The 22,287-nt window shown below is 36.5% G+C and overlaps 2 protein-coding genes across 3 annotated transcripts in view; one reads left to right on the top strand and one right to left on the bottom strand.

Moving 5' to 3' along the window:
• slc49a4 (solute carrier family 49 member 4) overlaps positions 1-10,844 on the bottom strand; it is a 38,466-nt gene extending 27,622 nt beyond the window's left edge. The window contains exons 1-2 of the mRNA XM_060876264.1: positions 10,398-10,844; positions 4,704-4,797 (exon numbers count right to left, since the gene is read on the bottom strand). Of these exons, the coding sequence (XP_060732247.1) occupies positions 4,704-4,797; positions 10,398-10,698 (395 nt within the window). The 5' untranslated portion in view covers positions 10,699-10,844. The remainder of the gene's footprint in view (positions 1-4,703; positions 4,798-10,397) is intronic.
• An 80-nt stretch (positions 10,845-10,924) lies between these two features.
• hspbap1 (hspb associated protein 1) lies at positions 10,925-22,285 on the top strand. Of its 2 annotated transcripts, none has more exons than XM_060876266.1 (8): positions 10,925-11,037; positions 11,944-12,139; positions 13,465-13,649; positions 15,128-15,264; positions 17,558-17,729; positions 20,612-20,695; positions 21,066-21,176; positions 21,693-22,285. In XM_060876266.1, the coding sequence occupies exons 2-8, from the start codon at positions 11,959-11,961 to the stop codon at positions 22,200-22,202; spliced, it is 1,380 nt and encodes a 459-aa protein (XP_060732249.1). In that variant the 5' UTR covers positions 10,925-11,037; positions 11,944-11,958; the 3' UTR covers positions 22,203-22,285. The 2 variants fall into 2 exon arrangements, with proteins under 2 accessions (XP_060732249.1, XP_060732248.1); XM_060876265.1 differs by lacking the exon at positions 10,925-11,037 and adding an exon at positions 11,048-11,200.
• Positions 22,286-22,287: the final 2 nt, after the last annotated feature.

The raw sequence follows: 22,287 nt of genomic DNA, 5'->3' as shown, positions 1-22,287 counted from the left end.
AAATAGGTTTTCTGAAGTTACACACTATTAAATGTAACTATAATGGACAAAAACTATAACGGATAAAATGTATGTTTTTTGGAAAATAATCAAATTATTGATACTAACATTTGGCCTGAACCACTTCATCCCACTGTTAATCAGAATAGCGCACGTGTTCTGTTATATTCCTTAACCTGTTAAATAAAACACATCAAACAGAAACTGAGGCCAAGAACAAGGTCTTGAAACTTGTTACTAGCTGTAACGGCTGGTCATTTAAAGTCATTGTGGTCAAGGTGGTATGACAATATGGTAAAGTCGATAATAATCAGCAATACTACAGCACCCTTGTTAATCAAAGGCTGCACTCGCTGTTTGCATATATATGTTGTAACCCTTCTCTGCAGCACAGATTCAGACTCCAGCATTTCTTCTATAGACTCTATAAGACTAAGAGAGCAGCGGATGTCTCTGAATAGAAAAGAAGATCTTCAGGATAAAAAAAAAAAAAATCTTTCTCAGATTCAAATCCATCTGTGAAAATCCAAATCCAACCCTTGAGAATTCCATGATAACAGCTTCACCAAACATTACACGCGTCTTATATACACATTCCTCTCGCTGAAGAGCACGCTCTGACATCTGCCACCAATATTTGCAACAATCTTTTCCAAGTGCGTGCCTCTACTGATCTTAAACATATGAACAGTGCATTGTTTTTCCCCTGCAATATTATTTGTATTCATTTTTATATGAACAACAGAAACCAACCAATGTACAAAACACACACATAAGCCAGATAGAACTTAAAATTACATCGATGTCTATATAAAGTATACACGTGGAACATAAATCACATAAACAAGGGGACAGAACAAAAAACAACAAAAGATCAGATCACAAATCTGAAACCCTGCTATCATGTAAAATGTTGGATGACTTTGTTTCATTAAAAGGATTTTTTTTTCCAAGACGCAAGAGAGACCATATAAGCAAGCCTTCTCTGAAAAAATGGGTGAGCAGAAGCTTTCTAATCCCTCAATATGATTCTCTTAGCCATAGCCATGTACATCATTCATGAGAATTTCATACAATAAGGCAGATAACAGTGTTAGAACACCCGAAGATGGCCATTTACATATCTGCTGTGATTATGGCACAGAATACCAGGAAAATATATCTTGCCAGAAACCATTAAGATGTGGGCAGAACCAAAAGGAATGATATAAGGCTCTTGTCACACCCTTGAATCGATCACAACCCAGAGACACAGCCGAGCAGATCTAGTTTTGCTTTAGAATAATGCGGCCTGTGTAGAGTTTTAAACTGCATTATCATCTACAGTCTTGCACTGGACACTGTGTCGTTGAAACAGACACTGGACCCTGTGCTTGGCAGATCAACCAAAGGAACAAGAGCACTTCATGTCTGAATTGGCTCCGTTGAGTATCGTTCCCCTTGGCTGAGGCTCTTGATTCAGATATTCACTACTTACAAGACAAGCACAGGGTTAAGAACGAATTTTTTCTCTTTCTGTTCAGACAAAAGGCGAGTGCTGACACCTATTGGTGGAAAAACGGAGTTCTATCTGCTCGGTTTTCATTGAAATTCCCATTAGAAATACAGAGGCTTAGCAGCTTTAGTAACATAGGGTTCTAACACAGTTCGCCATACGCACTGTTTCAACACCTCCGCTCAAATCAAAATAAGCAAGCAAGCTCAATCATGGTCTTAAGAACAGACAAAATAAATTCACAGCATAGGGTGAAATCACACCTTCTGCAATGCAAGCATTGTAACACCACTGCTGGGTGTGAATCAAAAAGCCTAACACAAACAACCAAACAATCATTTCATTCTCCACAGCAAATAACATTCATACAAAACAATGAAGCATAACGCATAACGGAGGCAGACGCTAGTCCTTAAGATTCTCTGTGGTTGTTTTGCAGAAATCTAAAACATTATCTGTGTGCATCTGAAAAAAATTAATTCATAGCATTATTTCATTTGGTCAATCCATGGTTGTGACAGCACAACAAATCAAGAACAATAATCTGCACTGTGCTTAAGGCCAGATATTCTGTCAACAATGATTTATCGGCACTTGCTGCTCACATCATTCGTAAATCGATGTTTGTTGAAACAGAGAAAACTTCATAGTTCTTGATAAACCAATGAATTCCCGATCCAGCTAATTTCTCATGTACGACTTGAGATCCTTCTCAACTGTTGATTAAGCAAACAAGAATTCAAACTCAGGATTTTTAATTAACTCACTGAAATGTTTGAGGCACCAATATTTGAAAATCGGAAATGACTGTATTGCTTGCGGCAAATGACTGACATGATGTCAGTGAGAAAGTGTAAAAAGATTTAATTCAGAAATCCATTTAATGCAGAAAGCAGAACTATCATGTTAACTACACATAAATTAGAGGTGCACGAACAGGACTAAACTCAATTACAGTAGGAATATGACATAACATATTAAATGTGATATTATTACTGATATTATTCTCTCCTAATGATTAAATTTATATCCATTCATCAACATTTACAGATAGCAGAATATTAGGATTGAAATCTGTAATTACATCCCAAATCAACAAACATCTTGGAAATACAAGACCGCTAAATACAGCAATGAGAGTCGAGCTTCAACAGCTCCAAGTTCTTTCTAATATGGCCATGAACAGTAGTACAGAATTTATACACAACAACAACACAAAACATGAAAAGATTTTTTTTACAGATTTAAAATTTAAAACAGCAGGAGCTGCCTGTATTCAGCAAAACTGACTGAAAGAAAGAAAGAAAGAAAGAAAGAAAGAAAGAAAGAAAGAAAGAAAGAAAGAAAGAAAGAAAGAAAGTGAATGAGAAAGAAAGAAAGAAAGAAAGAAAGAAAGAAAGAAAGAAAAAGAAAGAACGAAAGAAAGAAAATGAATGAAAATGAAAGAAAGAAAGAAAGAAAGAAAGAAAGAAAGAAAGAAAGAAAAAGAAAGAAATAAAGAAAGAAAGAATGAAAAAGAATGAACGAAAGAAAGAAAATGAATGAAAAAGAACGAAAGAAAAAAAGAAAGAAAGAAAGAAAGAAAGAAAGAAAGAATGAAAAAGAAAGAAATAAATAAAGAAAGAAAGAATGAAAAAGAAAGAACAAAAGAAAGAAAAAGAATGAAAAAGAAAGAAAAGAATAAAAGCTTTATGCAGATGAAATTCAGTCCGCATTGATTCCTGTAGTGAGTAGCAGCAGTGTTTCAATATCAATCGTGTAACACTTCAGTAAACCCAAAATCCAAATATACCATTAAAAAAATAAAAAATAAAAAGGATTTTCCACACGATTACAAAGCAGTGTGATGTCTGTGGCTTTGCATCCTATGATATAATCTAATTCGGAGAGGTGAAAGGAAATGCTGAGCTTTTAGGTTTCATGAAATTGGAGTAGTGTTGTACATTAGTGTTAGTAAATGTGTACAACATGCGACAGCAGTTTAAATGTGCTGCTAACTGGTAGATAGTTGCCAAAAATGTCTTCCACAGATGAGCTGAACTACTGGGGCATGTAATGTGTCTGACTTAAAATGAATTACGTAAAAGAGAAAAGGCGTCTTAATAAATGTTATCAACAGGTCAGAGTTTCTCAGATACTCTTGAAGCTCTTCTCATTTCACTGAAACAACTAAGGAATAAAACATGACATGGAAAGCTGTAACAAGCAAATGATCCACGACAGAGCAGTGTGATGCAGCTTCATACAAAGCCAAAAGCTAATTCAACCAGGATTAAGTTGATTTTTTTTTTTTTAAAATAGCGGCATGTACCCAGGTGGCTTTATTCCTCTTATAACTCAGCAGTGTGTCATCCATTAAAAGTTTATTAAAACACAATATTTTAGCTACTTTTCACGTATTTCGATTCTTATGTTTTACATTGCGGAAGGTCTGAGACACGAACACGAGTCTTTTAGTGTTAGTGTTTTATTGCAGATATAAACAATCATTTACTCAGTTCTCGAGGTTATTCTGACAAAAATGCCTCTTTTTACAAAGAAGCCACAAAGTGCAGTGAAGTTTTTTTCTGTGGTAAATAAACCCCCAGACTATTACTAAGCACTCACAATAGAGAATCCTTCCATAAATATTACATAAAAGTCTGTAAGCTTCACCACCTTCTATGCTATTATACGTTTTTCTAAGTTAAATATCAGCCAATATTAGGTTTAGGTTAGATGGAGCATCCAGCATAAAAGTCCCTGTTAACTCCCTGTTTATTCTTGTTCCTGACTGCTCTTGGAGTCATACTGTTAAAAATAATTCATTAAACACTTGTGATAAAATCAAATACAAGTATAATAGTGCTGTAGAGCAAATATGAATAAGCAATACGAATTCCTTAAATATTATTAATTCCGTGTTTTGCTACTCAGGGATTCAGAAGTCCAGTCCTTTGTGTCCTCGTTGCCTTCCATTGTCCTTCATCTTCACCTTTACAAGCACAGCGAATAAAACTGCTCTTCCAGAAGGTGTAAGGTTCTTAAATAATAAAACAATATAATAATCCACCCAATGACACCATAACTAAGATGCCAGGGGGCAGAAGAGAATGGCACTTGGAAGTGAATTAAACATGGCTTCGAGGCTGGTGTGAAAATTGCGCTGACCTTTACAATACGTTTTCCCTAGAAATGGGAAACGGTGCGTTGTGAATGAAAGTCTTACCAGCGCCGGAGCTGCAAGTTTGAGACAGGGACACTGCGTAGAGCGGAGCCCAACACCATGAAGAAGACCGTGAGCAGCAGAGAGGCTCGTAATCCTGCAAAATAGGGAACAGGGACAATATAATAACACGGAGTCAGTAAGCAAGCAATTATATACACTTACTACTGTGTGAGAGTACACTGGATTTAACAAAGGCTTTCAGTTTTAAAGGAATTTCCACAAAGGCTTTTATTTTTATAGGAAGTTAATCTAGGTGTGAATGACTGCATGTGCATGGTGTCCTGCAGTACACTAGAATACTATCCATTGTTTATTCCCATTTTATGCCAGGTTTTCCTGGGATAGTATACAGATCACCCGAAACCCTGACCAGCATTAAGTAGATCCTAAAGAAAAACGCCTCACCATGTCACTGGAATTGTACATTATAGACATTTGAGAGCCTCAATGATGATTAATAACATCTTGTATTTTAACTGAATTTGTCTCTGTAGTATTTTTCATGTAATTCATCAATTTTGTGTGGAATTTCTGTGGAAATGTGTATAACGGAGTTTCAAATTGTTGAGAAATTAAACATCGAATTGTTTTCTGTAGAAAGAGAAGGAAACAACTCCAACGCACTTTTTAAAGATCAAGATACAAGTTTTCTGAAAAGCTCCATAAAGTATTTGAATGCAAAGATGTGAATGATATCATGATGAGTTGCTGTAAAAAAGCAGAAAAAGAGCCTCGGTGACGAGACGTTCTTGCAGTGAAGCATCAGGAGAAGTTTTAAATTCATTTATTTATTTATTTATTTTACATTAGCAGCTTTTATCATCATTTTTTTAGGGAACTTGAAACTAACACTCTTCTCTCTGCCTGTCTCGGTTCCTTCGCAGCCTGAAAAAAGTATTGATGCAAAAAGAGATATTTTAGACTGTGTAGTAAATCTGAACACAAAGAAAGATGTTACGCACAATTTATAACTCCTGGGGTTCTCAAAATCAAGGACGTACCTAATCATTCACAGCAACCCTGTAGGCAAGGGGTTGATTTGCTAGCGATCATCTTCAGGAGCAGGTAGAGGTGTAGTCTGACATCCTAATTTGTATATATATGTCTTCTGTGAAGTTCAACCCTAACCCCAAGATCACTAATATTTATTCTGTCAATCATGCGACTTACATTAGGTTAGAGAATAATTCCTGCAGTATGATCTAGAGCAATACAACAGACTATCAATAACACTATTGATTAGTTGGGCTAGTAACACTTGGATAAAATAGAATTAATACTGAAAGCACTAAAATGAAGAACACTAGCCTACACTATCCATCTATCAATACATCCATATCAATGTGTTTGGTGAGCTTGTTTAGCTCAACAGGGTCCATGTAGGTGTAGAAATGGTCCTCGATGGAGAACATGATGGGAAGACATGATGTCTTTGAGGACAACAACCTCCTCATCGATACACGATTGTCCGACTGTATATTTATAATCACATCCTCCAGTGTCACCCAAATGAGGATGAGGTTCCCTTTTGGGTCTGGTTCCTCTTAAGGTTTCTTCTTCCACCATCTAAGGGAGTTTTTCCTTGCCACAGTCACCTCAGTCACCTCAGACGTGCTCATTGGGGATAAATACAAACACATTTATATATAAGTCTAATATGAATTTCGGTATTATATTTATCTTTGTATAATATAAATAATAATTTTTTGTATTATGTTTCTTATGTTCTTATGAGACTATATTCATTGTTAAATACAAATAAATTTGAGTTGAATTGACTGCGACCAGCAGTGCAGCAAAGAGCAGAAACTCCGTCCATTGTAGATGTCACCAGTCAGACTATCAGCACTACAGATTCGTGTTCATAAATGTGTGGAGGCCTGGGAAAATTTTTCATGTGGTGAATTCTTGACATTTTCTCCTATGCATTTCTGAAAAGTAAATCCATCTATCGAGTCTGCTGTACTGCTAATCCTACACAGGGTCACATGGAGGCTAGAGTAGCCTCGAGCCATAATGCTGGGGACACTGTGTACTGCACATAAAAACTTAGTGTTACTAGGTGTGTTCAGAAACACCCATATTTTGCAATTAACAAAGACTGAAAGTTTAATACTTTCATAACGTGTAGAAACATCTCTCTCTGAAGTAAAATGAAGTTCCTTTATAAAACCATTAACATCACTCTCGAACCCTTGCATCAACTATATACACATAGATTTCCTCAAGATTTCACAGAAGCTCTTCATAGGGCTGTCAGCTTGAATGTTATATAAGTGACAACCTCTAACATCCAGCACTTTTACTTTCTTTGGCTGGTACTAAAAAAAAAATAAAAAATCAAAGTCACCTATTCAGAGGCAGTGACTCTGCAAGGGGTTGATTTGCCTGGATTCATATAAATGGCAAGCATCACGACTCTTATCTAGATGCTACAAGGTCATGAACACCACTGAGAAAGATATAGCAGACCTTCACAGTTAATCGAATTAACCAGAACTGTTTATTCACTAAACACAAAGGTGGCATTATTTCTTTCTAGTTATATACTACATAGAAATCCTACTGATTTTTCAAATGCACTCTCACACACTGTGCAGAATAGTGTTTATATGCCATAATGCATGTGTAAATCAATACAAACTGACCTTATCAGCTCAGATATTCATCTATAATGTTCTAATACTCACTTATCTCAACAGTGACAAGACTTTGGGTGTTGCGTGAAATATAAATGTGTCATAACAGAATTAACACTTGAGAAATCTGTCTATAAACTCAGCAGTACATACATAGCTATAAGTTATTTATTAAAGTTGTAATGTCCACTCAAAACTACACCTATGGTATTATATACACTATATAGCCATAACCTATATAATACCTGACTATCACACACATATGGAAACCTTCCCTGAAATGATGAGAACAAGCACACAATTGTATAGGATGTATTTATATGCTGCAGCATTATAATTTCCCATCACTGGAACTAAGAAGTCCAAACATGTTTCAGCATGACAATCCCCAGGATCACAAACCCCCAAACTCCAACATCTACTGAAAAGTATTCCCAGAATACTACTAATAATATTGTAACAGCAAAAGGGAAATCAATCTGGAAATTGGGATTCAACATATGTTCAGCGCTCCACAATAAAGTCGATTTAGTGAGCTGAAAATACAATGTATGTGTGTGAGATTTTTTTTTAATCTATTTATTTCATTATCAACTCCTGATCCTTAATAAATTGCTCTGCATCACTGTTCATTATGAGGTTATGAAGAGAAATAGCAGGGGACGAAACATTCAGCCTGAATTAAACCCGGACAGGAACTTAGACTGTGAGAGAACATCGATGCCACAAAGGTCCATAGAGTTTGTTGGATCCAGTTGCATATACATTTACGGCATTTGGCAGGCACCCTTATCCAGAGCTACTTACGTTTTATCTCATTTTTTTATACAACTGAGCAATTGAGGGTTAAGTGATTTGCTCAGGGGCCAATCAGTGGCATTACAACCTTCCAACCAGCAGTCCAACACCTTAACCACTAGGCTACTGCATCCCCTTATATAGTCGCATTACTTTGAATTAATTTAGAAGTCATAATTAATTTAAATCCAATTTAAAAAACTATTTCAATTTCACTATTCACTGTAATTGGAACTAGAGCGCAGTGTCAAGGAAATGTGGGTTATCACTTGCTGCTTCGTGTGAATGCAGGGTGTCTGATATATCAATATTTGCATGACTTGTATGCTACAATGTGAACTGCACTGCAGTCAAGAAGTCTGTAAGCAGCTGTGGAAACATCTAGTTTCTGCACGCTGTCTTTAACAGGACTCCATAAAATGTATGTTCGGGTGGAAGGTTTTATCATGTTAATATGTAGACAGTACAGTGTAACCTGTGTAGCATAAGAATAATGTAGAAATGATTAAACCCTACAACCTGTAGTTTAGTGATGAGGAAAGACTGTGTATGATTTATAGAAGGAAGACTTGCCAACTAAAAACAAACATTAAAAATGGTACGGCAGGATTATATTATCGTCGTATAGTAAGAAATCAACTGGTTGTCAAACTGTAGGATCTTAAATTATTCTTTGGTTTTCCATTCGCTGGTTTGTTCTATTCCTTGTCAAAATTCTTGATGCTTGCAAAACCTTAAGTGAGAAAACATTTATCTATAAACTCAGTTTTCATGGGCAATTTTAAATACAGCTGTAGTAGTGTTTCAGCTCTTTTTTTTTTTTTTTTTGGAAATATTACACAAACTAAATTATATATAATTATATGTCATTAAAGACAATATATGATTTGTCAGGTTTTATGACTTTGGTGAGGCGTAGACTGCTGACAACGTTAAGCAGGATGTGATTATGAAATCTCCGTGTGATTTGGACAAATATAAAAAAAAATAGTTTTATAAGTCTTACATGTATGGGGTTGTCATTTGCAAAAGATCATCAGGTGACATGTCAGGTGAGAAGAGATTCCAGTAAGCAGTTGATCATGGTCTAATGTGGTTTAGAGACAGTTTAAAAACATTAAGCTGAGCACAAAGGGTCTCGTTATAACTGTGCATAGTCCAAACATCAAAAAAAAAAAAAAACCCTGACTAAGCAATGATAACCCTAGTCCACTGCACAACTGACTTTAGGTTTGTACTCACCGTGTATTATTAGCTGGTATAACTAAATATAAAGAGCAACATAAGGCAGCTCAGTGGTCAAAGTAAGTAACATGGTAACATGTATTATGGGACTTTGTGCCTAACAGTCTGCATTATTTGTATCTATGTGTGTCTGCCTGCAGAAATCACTATATGTAAAAGTGTACGATAACAAATTAAAGACCCTTTTTTCAGTTTGTGTTCCTGATCAAAACATTGGCATTTTTTTTGAAAAAAAAAAAACAAAACAAACAGTTATTTATTTTATTTATTTTGAAAACACTACTGCAACTTTACTGATAAATTCTTTACTGAAATCACTACATTTACAATTCATCCATTCCCCAGTCAGGTGTTTCTCTTTTTTTTATCATTTCCCTTGTATAATCACTTAGTAATAATTAAAAGAGGCTTTAGAATAATGATTCAATCAGACAGTTGTGTGGTTTTAGCAGAAATCCCCTCTAAAGGAAAACTGTGTGTGTGGGAATTCAGAACAACACCAGGACCAGATGGAGAAGTTGAGGTAACTTGTTATATTTTTCAGGAAGTAAAAAAGCTCTAAAAAAAAAAAAAAAAAGGGCGGTTTAAGTTTTGTTCCTTATGAGATGATGCTGCAAATCTAATAGAGAAGTTAACCTGAATGTCACTGCTCCGGGTGTGTGTTCACGGTGTGTGTGCACTGCTGTGTGTGTGCACTTTGGATGGGTTAAATGCAGAGAACAAATTCTGAGTATCTGTCACCATACTTAACTATATATATATATATATATATATATATATATATATATATATATATATATATATATATATGTATAAAATCAAAAATGACAACTAAAGTCTTATGACTTCACTTGAATCACAGAAGCACTTTGTTTATTTTACTGATCTTGTGCAGTTTGAGCAAAGCTAATGACTCAAGCAGAAAAGCAGTTCAGAAGTGATTAAGCTCATACAATGCTAAACTGATTCCCTGAATCATTTTGTTTGGTATCGTATAAAGACAACAACTAACCTTTCTTGTCCATCAGCCACATAAACAGGAGCCATGGGAAGAAGCCCACAGGACCCCAAATGACTAAAATAGCAATTTCTGTAGATGAGAAGCCGAAAGCATGTTTGGCAGAGTTTTGGATGGGACCCCATGTGTTCCACACCATTCCTTGTAAAAACGAGAGAAGTGAGAACAAGATTAACACCAGCCATCTTCTCCTATACACCCTGCCACTGCTGATCCCTGGCTGGAGCCTCTGTTCAGCTTCATTCGGCTCAAGCAACGGTTCTCTCTCCCTGTCGGTGCTTCCCACGGCACCCATTGACTTAACTCGCAATCCCTTCTCTTTACGTAGTGTAATAACGTCTGAGGTGAAACAGTAAACAAAAACTACACAAACATCTCTTCACCGGCCGATTCCACAAACGTAAACAACAGCTGATAGAGGTTTCCAGCATTTTAACTTTACTGCGCATGCGGTTCATATAAACGGACGTGACGACACAGCTCAGAAACTGAAACTACTTCGGGAGCCATTTTGGATCCGTGTGAACTGTATTGATAGGATAACCTCCGTCCTGGCAGAGCCCGAATGGCTGGAGTGTCTCTTCCTGTCCGATTTTTTTTTTTTGCTGTAGGAAAAAACATTGTAAACTCTCACGTGAGTTTGTTTACAAGGCCAAAATAGAACATTTTCTACTTTTTCTGGGAAGCTGAGTTAACGTCCGCATGTGTAAACCTGCTGGTTATATTGTGAGACTGTGTATATGTTCGGTTGTTTGAACTGTTTGACTGAGTTCATGCACAGGGGGGAAATAAAACAGGTAGCAACGAATAATAAGTATTTGTGTGGTTAAAATACTGTAGTTTGCAGCTGGAAGAGTCTTCAGGCTGGCCATCATTATTCTCTCACCACATGTTCCTCGTATATCAGTGTATCAGTGCTCATTATATTATATATATTATTGAATTTTAGGCTTTAAATAGAAGCCCTTGTTGTTATAGTTTAAAACGTATACAGGAATCAGTTAGCCACTTTATAACTCACTTTATAACCTGTAAGAGTCTGCTAAGGTTATATATATTATATACTGTACAAGACGAATATAACACAAAATTGTTTCTTTTCCTAGAACAGCATGTCGTGGGTTTGCCTAAGATAAAAATAAATGTAATTTATTAATAAATCCTAATAAGTTGAATTGATTTTATATATATATATATATATATATATATATATATATATATATATATATATATATATGTATATATACTTACATAATGCATTCTTTCTAGTTTAGTCGTTAATAAATTATGTGATTGACATCCTTCAGATTGAGTTGCTACTATAGGAACAATAACTTATTACACGTACATTAACATAAACCTGTGTTTTGCTCGACTGCTTTTATATATTCAGCACATAGAGAATTCAGCAGCTGCATTGTAAAGAGATGTCTCTGAGGCTTTACTTGCTAATTAGTTTAATGGAAATGTCGCAGCAAATGATACTGAGAAGTTGTCTGGTTCGATTTATGTGAACCTCCAAAACTGTGTTTCTGTTCAGTGACCCTTTGCAGATATGGACACTAAGCCCTTCAGGCCAGACGAAGCCCGTAGGATCGTGCAGTTTCTGCACAAGCCAGCGGTTTTCATCAACATGACTGATAACTGGCCAGGACGGGACTGGACTCTGGAAAATCTGGTACTTTGTCTGGAGAAGGCTGTACGCTTTCGTATTGGGAAGCAGTGTGAAAAGAAGGGTAAGGCGTTTCGCAGTTACATACACAGTAGATCATGGGTGTTCACCTGATATAAGTTCCCTCAAGAATGATGTCAGTAAATAAAATATGTTGCATACTTTAAAGAAAAATTATTATAAGCTCTTCTAATAGATATTCTCATTCTTTATCATTGAAGTAACTGTATTAACTAAAGCATTTTGTCTCTTGTAAGGCTTAAAATATCACTCACTCACACACACACACTCACACACACACCCTAAATGCATTATGACACATTACTGTCCTTTTCACTAGGTTGTGCGCAAGGTAAAAATAAATATTGTCATTACTTACATTGTTCATAATTTGTGCATATTAGACCATTTTATTACAGTAGTCTGAGAGAGATCTTGATAAAGTTGTGTGTGTGTGTGTGTGCATGCACAAGCACGCAGGGCCTCAAATGCAGTTATACAACTGCTGCGAATTTCTGTGCTTCCATTTTGCGAGGTTATGTAAATCAGCTGTAATGTAATAATGACCAATGTGCCTTTAATGTTATAGCCAGCATTTGTTGGTTGTATGTACATATGCATCCAATCCAGGGTGTAATCCTGCCTCAGGTCCAGTATTCTTTGATAGCACTGACCCTTATAAAATTGTCACTGAAGATGAATGGATGAATATTTCTAAAGGAAATATCCTGTAACTTCAATGGAATTTACAGTCTTTATAAATACTAAAATCATTTTCCTTGTAGTTGAGGCAATATGAAATTTGTCAGTGAAAGCTATAATTTTAATTTTAACATTTTAGTTATGGGAAATGTGTATTATAATGTCAATATTACATTCTGACATTTCTAACTATGTAATGTATTCATAATTCTCATGTCTGTAGAGCCAACCCTTTTAATGTTAGAAGGTTTTAAAATTGCAAGCTTGAAATATTGGGTTCAGAGAGCTTACTGAATGGTGTCCTGGTGTGCAGCGCTGGCAGGAGATAGATCATTTGTTCCCTCTACACAACAATGGCAGACATGTCCAATACTGTGTTATTTAATTTGACTGCTGAATCAATTTTCCTTTTATTCTGAATCAGACAGAAATCAAGTGTACCAAGATGCAATTTTGTGCCACTTACAAAAAGCACTGCACAGTGGATGATTAAAACTTTGTGTCATTACAATACACATCTGATTGAGGTAATGTAGGGACATTTCATTCAACCATCATGCTGAATCAATAACTTATAATATATACCTGCTTGAAACTGACACAGCGACCACTTCAGTGGCGGTTTTCCCTAACAACCTCTCTGTCTACATGCATCTTTTAATTTTTAAATCTTTTTTTTTCCACCAGCTCCTCTCTTTGAGACAGAGTGTTCATATGTTGAAGCAACTCTTGCAGAGTTCCTGTGTTGGACAAGAGGGAGCGATGCTGCCTCTGTAGGCCCATTTGCTGATTATCCCCTTTCAGAGTACTGGGCTTATGCAGACTACAAGTATATCGCCCTTCTTTTTCAGGAAAAGACATCTATGTTTAAGGTAGATAAACACACAATGTCCAATATCTTACATCTCAAATCAAACATACTTTCTTTTCATTTTTTAATTGGATTCAATTCTGTTGAATTGATGCCTCTGTTATAGTATAAGCCACTATTATTTTCTAATATTATGCACATCCATTTATTCGTTTTTTAAATTTTGAGTATAGAGTTATGTTAAATTTCTGTTTGCCTTTAAACTAAAAATGCACAGGAAAGATACGGCACAAATAATTTTCATTTAAATCTCTTTATACAGAAATAGGTTTCTTTTCAATGGCTATAGCAAAAGCTATGAAAGTAAATCAAATACTGTACCGTTCTATGCTAATTTACTAAATTTTTATATGTTTTAGCAATGAAAGAGAGCTTTCAGAAAACTGTCTTTGACCAATAATGTACATAAAAATGCAAAGGTGCAGCAGTTCGATTATAACAAGAAAATAAGTTAAAATGAGTATTGAATGAGAAGCAAGTCTGGAATCTAACATGGAGCATGATGAAATGAAATTTACATTTATTGCATTTGGCAGAACTTCTTATCCAGAGAAACTTACAGAAGTGTTTTTGAAGTCTTCTTCTTTGATTTTTTTTAAGTGCTGGTTTAATTACGTAATTGAAGTAATCCCAGTCAGATCAAATAATAGTGATTAGTCAGTTATGTAATAATTGTCACAGATTTGAGTAGAACATTTGCAGTTGAAGGACCTCATTGTCCCAGCTTAGTGAAGCGCTCACACAATTAGAAAGCAGATGATCCTTCACATATTTTTCTATCGAATAAACATTGGTTGTAATTTTATCTAACAAGAAGCATTTATCAATTTCTATTGTTAAAACTTCTGTCTGCTGCATATGTGAATTTCTATTGCTTGAACCTCCACACAAAGCATCCTTTGAGTCTTTTGGAAACACACAGACTTACAGACTAAATTGGAGCAATAAATCACCGGGTGTGTTTTGCCCAGCTCTTGTTTTCAGTCAGTCAGACTGCAGATGGTAATGGCAGAGAAGCTGTTTTAAAGTTTGCCACAAGGTTACTTTGACCTAAATGGGTGGCTCTTGCAGGCTTTCTTCCTCTTGGTAAATGATAATAAATGCTCATGAGCTGTTGTCGTTCTCTTTTGAGACAGCAATCCTGCCAATGCCCAGCCTGTGATACTGGCAGACATCAGCTTTTCTTAAATGATGAATAGTGCCATTTAAAAGTTTCTGAAAACCTCAGTTGCACAATGTGCTCTTTACAGTCTCTCGGCTGTTAATGGATTCATTATCCAGCATCAACAAGTACAGGTTTTTCTCTTCTTATTGAGACATGTTACGCAAAAAATGTTACAGCAATTTCATAATGCAACGATTAATTATATAATAAATAAATACCTTTTTTTAAACAGCATAATTATTTTAGCATTGTAAGCATGCATAGTTCAAAAATGAGTCTAAACTGAAAGTCTTATCCAAATGAGTGTGTTACAGGATATAGTGTGGTCTGACTTTGGCTACCCAGGCCGTGATGGGAGAGAAAGTACCCTTTGGGTTGGTACAAATGGTGCTAACACTCCATGTCATCTGGACTCCTATGGATGCAATTTTGTCTTTCAAATTCAAGGCAGGTAATGATACAGAGCTTAAGCTTACAGTTTCTTAACAGTGAACAAAAGCCATGAATGAAAACTTTATTCTGTATGAAACAGTGCTAATACTGGACAAATGTACACTGCTAATGAATATTTTACAATGGTCATTGTTTGATTCAGGTTTATGGTTAAGATATGAAGAGAAAAAAATACAATATAGCTAGTAGAGGAAAAAAAAGGATTTCAGATGCGGAGAGTTATTTTATACCAGAACCTGTGAACGAGAAAAGTTGTCTCCTTCACCAAAGCTGGGTAAAAGGGCTGAGTTATAAGAGGCTCTTGAACTGCATAACAGAGCCATATTACAAGGAACAGTTATAAATCTCCGTCAGCGGAAGCCCAAATGTCTGGACTAATCTCTTGACATTAGTCTGCCATAGTGAAACTTTCCTGTATTTAAATTGGATTTTGAGACTTTACAGAATGTGAAGAAAGAGCGTATAATGTATTCTGAATCTAAGAAATAAGGTAATACATCAGAAAAGATGTACTGCAGTAGATGTCCCTGCTGCTTTTGAGATTATGTATAGTCTGTGGAAAAGCTTTTATATAATAACTTACGGCAGATAACTCTTTCCAAATTTTCTAAAAATGTTTCTAAGACAGTGCTCAAAAGTACATTCAGTCATTTGGCACCATTAATTGGAAGCTCTGGCACCAAACACCTTGTTGATCAGAGCAAAATGGCCAGATTAGTTTGAGCTGCCAGAAATTCTGTAGTAACTCAAATGAGCACTCTACACAACCGTATCGAGCAGGAACGCATCTCAGAATGCAGAACTCATCAAACCTCAAGGTGGATGGGCTACAAGAGCAGATGACCATGAACAGGAATCTGGCCCTACTCACCCAAATTGGACAATCGGAGACTGGAAAAAAACCCAGGCGATTTTTTTTTCTTCCTAGTCTTCAGCTGTTTAGATGTGATTCTATGTGATTCAGCTGTTTAGGGTGATTCTATGATAGCCTCCTGTTCTTGGTTGACAGAAGTTTAACCAGACATGGCCTTCTGCTGTTGTAGCCCATCAAACTCATAGTTCAATGTTTTGTGCATGTTGAGATTTTCTACACAACACGGATGTAAAGAGTGATTATTTGAGTTATTATAGATTCCAACTAATTTGACCTTTTTTCTCTGGTCACTGTTATCCACATGATGTTTCACCCAGCGAATAATCACTCAGTTTATTTTTTAGTTTTTTGTTTTTTTTTTGCACTTTACTGTGTAAAATCTAGAGACTGTTGTGTGTAAAAATCCCAAGAGGTCAACAGTTTCTGAAATGCTCAGCCCATCTGATACTAAAAACCCTGCCATGAGCAAAGTTACAGAGATCACACTTGTACTTATGTTGGATTTAAATAGTAACTGAAGCTTTTGACCTGTTTGTGTGAAATGGTGTATATTGCACAGTCGCGATGTGACTAGGTAACCACATGCATGTGCCGGTGCTCCTAATCATGTGGACAATGGACAGTATACCTATATAAAGTGGGGTCCAAAAGTCTGAGGACACATTGAAAATCTGGGATTTTTTTTTATTTAAAACAGAATTTTTCAAATATTAAACCAAAGAATGTAAATATTCAAAATCTTGAATATGCACTATTTCTAGGACTCTGTTTATTTAAATGTAAGCAAATGTATGAAATTGGGCATGTTAAATGCTTTATACAAAAACTCAGATTTTCCTCATGTCTAATCTCTTCTACTGAAGCATGAGTTCAGACCACACTCTGATGGATTTGATCTAAAATGGATCAGCGGTTTTACACAAATCTTACATAAGTCATTGCCAGCTCATGTGCACAGTGTCATTGAAGCAAGAACAGTGGACATAGCAAAGACTAAGAAACTCTGAAATTCATGTAAGGATTCTAGTTTTCTACTAGGTTGTTTTCAGCAAAAGTAATTTGTATTAAATTAGACATAAAATGCAAAATAGAAGTATTTTCCCCACTGTTCTCAGACTTTTGGATCTACCTGTATCTGATGAACTAGATGGACATGGTTAGCAGTGTTCCCCTCTCTGAAATGATTAAGTTTCTTGATTCTGTATCCCACCCCTCATCTTTTTTCTGTACTTTTTTCAAAAAATTGTTGCACCCTTTCCTGGCTTTGTCATTCTGAGTAAATAAACACATGTGTAGGTCATGTGTAGTCAGACGACTGACCGATACTTGGTCAGTCACACAAGCTGACCAAACAAAAAACATGCACTTTTTATTGCGCTGCTATTAGTAGTAGCAATAATCGTTTTTTTCTCTCTAGAAAACGCTGGCATCTCTTTCCTCCTGATGATACAGAGTGTATGTACCCAACACGTATACCATATGAGGAGTCCAGCGTCTTCAGCCAGGTTAACGTTATCCGTCCTGATTTGCGCAGGTTCCCTGCTTTCCAAAGAGCCAGGGCTCACCTCGTCACTCTGGAGCCGGGTCAGGTAAAGAGCGATTTGCTTTAACATTATTCATGATTCAAGCTCAAAACGGTCAGACAAACAGTTAGGGTAAAAGCTGTGGAGAATGTGAATAATTTTTTTTGCTGAAGAACTAAACATTTTGAGAGAGTTATCTTTTTTTTGTCTTAATGAACATTTCATTTTGTTTATGAATTTAGTTTCATTTTAAAATGAATGTGCAATGTTAATAATATTTATTATTCTTTATTATTCCATGGGAATCTAGTTAGCTGTTATTCTAAGATACTTTGAGTGCTGTTTCCTTCTTCTTTCTTTTCTAACATCCTGCAGTTACCCTCTCAGTGATAATTGCTCTCATGGCTGACTGCTGATTGTCAGTGGTTTGATTGACTTGCCATGCTCTATCTAACATTAACCTGAATTTTTCACCAAGCACCCTGTAAACACAAGTCACGCTGATGTGTGCAGTAATGCTTTTATTCCATTAGAGACTCTTTTAGGGGCAGCAGATTATAAGCTTCATAAGACATGTTGTATAACCAAGTCTCCTTGAATGAAATGCCAACAGATTAATTCACACTTGGGGATGATTACAGTTCATGTGGCACTACTTAATCTTCTTCATCAAAATAGAAGTAATAACTATGTACCCAAAAAGATCTCCAGGTCTCTAAAGTCATATAGTGCTACATCAAGTCCCATCTGAAATATTAGTCATCAGAAATGACATCCCAGTGCCTATTCTGTAGTGGCAAAAAATTTTCACTTTATTTGCACTTTATTTTTAGTTTCCTTCCACCATTTTCATGAAAGTTTAATCTCTAGCATGGTAAGCATAAGTGTCACGTATTCATATAGCATCCATGTTTGTGACCTCCCCCAAAACAAACACACACACACACTATGGGATTTCTGTACTGTTTAAGAAGCCACTGTGCTCACACACTTTGAGAAAAGAGATGGTAGTAGTGCAATTAGTAGCAGTCCAACATTGCTAGTCTATTCGCTCAGATCACTGAAACGATCAGCAGCATACTAATGAAGACCTGAGATGTACATTTCCATTCTCACACAGAGAGCTACACTGCCCACAAGTGCAAATAACACAATACAACCTTACATACAGAGGATGCCTGAATATTTCTGAGTGCCTGTGTGTTTGTTTCAAACTTTGTTTGAAAGTTGAAAATCCACCATAATCCTCTTGATATTTACACATAAATACTCATTTATATAACGACATTAACAAACGAAAATTCTCCATCCTGCCAGGAGCTTACTGCGGACAGAGCCAAAATGTTATGCAGTATCTGCACATTTGCTATTGATGGATCTGTTTCTTAAAATGGAGTTGAGCAGACTAGACAGTTTGTGGTTACCAGAATGGAAAGTTTCCATCAGATTATAGCAGCAGTTCATAAATAATGTAGGGTGCACATAAGAAAGCCATTACTGTATGGGGAAATATTATTTTTGAATTACAATTGCTGTAATACTGACAGTAAGAATTAAGTAACTAACTAAAATGCAGTTTAAAGGTTGACCAGTCCTTGTATACTTCCATGAATATAAACATATAGTGCTGTAGAGCCACATTAAAACTGTTGGACAGAGTGCAGCTGCCCACTAGTGGAGAGCAAAAAGCTGACATGCACTCACTCCCTTTTGGTATTCTGAGCCTGTTCAAGTCCGGAAACCTGCATGCTGATTGAGGGCACTAATCTGTAATGGTGAATTACTCTGCTTGGCTAAATCCAGACCTGTTGACTTACTTCTGCAGACACTACACAAACCCATCTGAGCTTCAACCATTTGTCCTATTTCTGCTGGATTTGTGCTGTGAAAAATTGAACAAAATTTTAACCTTGAATGATTTGTCATTTGGGTTTGGGAATGCTGCGGAAAGCATCAGCAGGAGAAAATGTAAATGTAGGCAAATTGATCACATATTTACTGAGATTATTTTAAACAAAGCTAGAATTCAGCATGTTTGTAGAAATTAATTACAAGCTTCACATTATCCTTGTGTACTGACTGATCATTTTGCTTCTTTCTTGAAGTCAGTTTCATAACTATTGGCAACCTTGATAAAGATCAAAGTGATTAGGAAAAAATATATATTTTACATTTTAAGTAAACGAAAATGTCCCAACGGTTTTCAGTTAATGCTTGTTGAGAATACAGGACAATAAACCTGGCCAGGTCCTCTTCAGGTCCTCTCTTGTGAACTCCCCTATTTTCATCTCACCCCAGTTTTTCAATGGGATTTCAGTCAGAGGACAGCAATGGCCATGTCAAAAGCACTATCCTTCTGGAAGATCTGAATTCAACCATGTATAATAATACCATCCTTATTTGTCTGTAGGCTCTTAAGTTCCAGTCTACAGAACTTCAGGTGCTTACATTTGTGGTTAGGCTTTACATTCACATCCATATGCAATAATTCCTCAGACTGTTCAAAGTTGGAGACACAGTTGTCAAGAATGTCCTTGTATGCTGTAACTTTACACTTTGCCCAAACCTTGTTCTAGTTTGACAATGCCTCTGTGCGCAAAGCGAGGTCCATGAATACACGGTTTACCTAGGTTAGTGTGGAAGAACTCTAGTGGCCTGCAAGAAGCCCTGAATTCAACTCCACTGATCAGCTTTGGGATGAAATGGAGCACTGACTGCACACCATTATCAGTGTCTGATTTAATACCAGTGCTCTCGCCGGATGAATGGACAAATCCCCAAAGCAACACTCCAAAATCTGGTGGAAACTCTTCATAGAACAGTGGATCTTATTGTAACAGCAAAGGAGAGGCTAAAGAAACTGGCAGTAGCCACCTAAGTTATTAATTAGATATTTTTCACAATGATTGATCTTATTTCTTATTGTCTCCTCATTTCATTTATATTAGGTTCTTTTTGTACCAAGACATTGGTGGCACTTTGTGGAATCAATAGACCCAGTAACTGTCAGCGTCAACTCTTGGATTGAGATGGTAAGATGTAACATTATGCCATTGTATACTAGCTATTTAAAGGTGGCAGTGCAGGAATGTTGTATTTGAATACTACGTTATCATTGCTTATGCTTTTCATGCTTCATCTGCAGCATCACTGTGATAGATGTCATGGTGCTGTCTGCATTGTGCTAATGAATATGTATTTGAATTTGTGTGAAGCCACCCATGTAAATGAGCAGTGCATTAATTCTCTACTAATGCATTCAAGCAGTACACTATCTACTGCTATACAGGTGTTTTCTGCAAGGACAAGGGAATGATTTGCTATAGAGCTTTAGAATAGTAATTAATGTTCATGATCACCTCCAGGATTCCCTCTTAGTGACACACTCACGTTTCAATGCAGGAGGTGGATGACGAAGCCCGAATAGGAGAAGCTCTGACCAAGACCATAATCTGTGCACTAAAAAGTAACCCAAGTGTGGATAACAAAGACAACTGGATAAATCCTACTGAGGTATGCCTCAAATCCCCTCCTCCCTTAAATCTCCCTTAAACAACCAACACACACCATTACAGCATGTGATGTTCGGAAAAAAACCTGAATTTATCATCGTTAACCATGAGACAATAAGATCCATGTTTACCAAGAAAATTTCATTTTTGTAGGTTTCTCAACCATTTTGAATAAGTGATTAATGCAGATGAGTATGAAGCATTTGTTTGACATCATCACCATGCAGAGGGCGCTCCAGACTTGATAGACGTTTGTTTTTACTGGTGCTGGCCTTGTCATCAATCTATACACATGGCTGAAAGAGAGGAATCTGCCTATCGGATTATACAGATTTAGACAGTAACAAGCAGATTCCTTGGTCACAGACTGATAACAAGGCCAGGAACACTGACAAATCCTCATACAGTAACCTTTACAAAACTCTATTTATACATGTGAACTGAGGGCATTTTAAATTGTGGTAAAGATTGTATTTGGACAGTTCACCCCATTCATGTGTCTGCTGTTGTGTTGAAGGATGGGATCAATACACATGATGAAAACATGCAGTACTTGAATCTAGCAGTAAAGGCGTACATGAATAATAGGACCTTACATTCTGAAGACTTGATCAGAAGTCCAGAGCAACCCAGTCCATCAGCTTTGAAGCGAGACTCCAGTGGTAATCTGAAGACCCCTGTCGCTGAGCACGTGACCTCATTTTCATTGCCATTTGGACCTCACCTCATTCCTGTAACTTGTCATGGAGACCTATCTCAGAAAGCCTCATTGACAAACCCCAAAGAGGCTCTCATTTCAAAAGGTGATACACTCTTTTACACGCAAAGAAGCACAAAGACCCTGTGTACAGATGTACATGAGAAAGAAGAGACAATCGGTGTATCAAAGGAGGAAGATGAAGATGGGAATTCTGGTGCAACGCGCGGCCGAATATCCACTAACGATCTGCTGGACTGCCTGCTGCATCCAGATGTCATTGCCCTTGTTACAAAGCTAATGATAGACAGACAGAAAGAGCTTGACTGAACAAGTCAGAGTGTGATTTTTACACTGTATTAACTTTATACATTAAGTATTGTGGTTAATAAAGACAATCATTTGAAAGAAAATG

The sequence above is a fragment of the Tachysurus vachellii genome, chromosome 8, assembly GCF_030014155.1.
Source record: "Tachysurus vachellii isolate PV-2020 chromosome 8, HZAU_Pvac_v1, whole genome shotgun sequence".
NCBI classification, from domain to species: domain Eukaryota; kingdom Metazoa; phylum Chordata; class Actinopteri; order Siluriformes; family Bagridae; genus Tachysurus; species Tachysurus vachellii.
Note: the sequence above shows the minus strand (reverse complement) of the source record. Positions and strands in the feature narration are given on the sequence as shown.

Bases quoted from the DNA above. Each gene is read 5' to 3' on its own strand.
- hspbap1 (XM_060876266.1), top strand. From the start codon at position 11,959: ATGGACACTAAGCCCTTCAGGCCAGACGAAGCCCGTAGGATCGTGCAG. The intron at 12,140-13,464 runs GTAAGGCGTTTC...TTTTTCCACCAG, and splicing joins GAAGCAGTGTGAAAAGAAGG to CTCCTCTCTTTGAGACAGAG. The intron at 13,650-15,127 runs GTAGATAAACAC...AGTGTGTTACAG, and splicing joins AAAAGACATCTATGTTTAAG to GATATAGTGTGGTCTGACTT.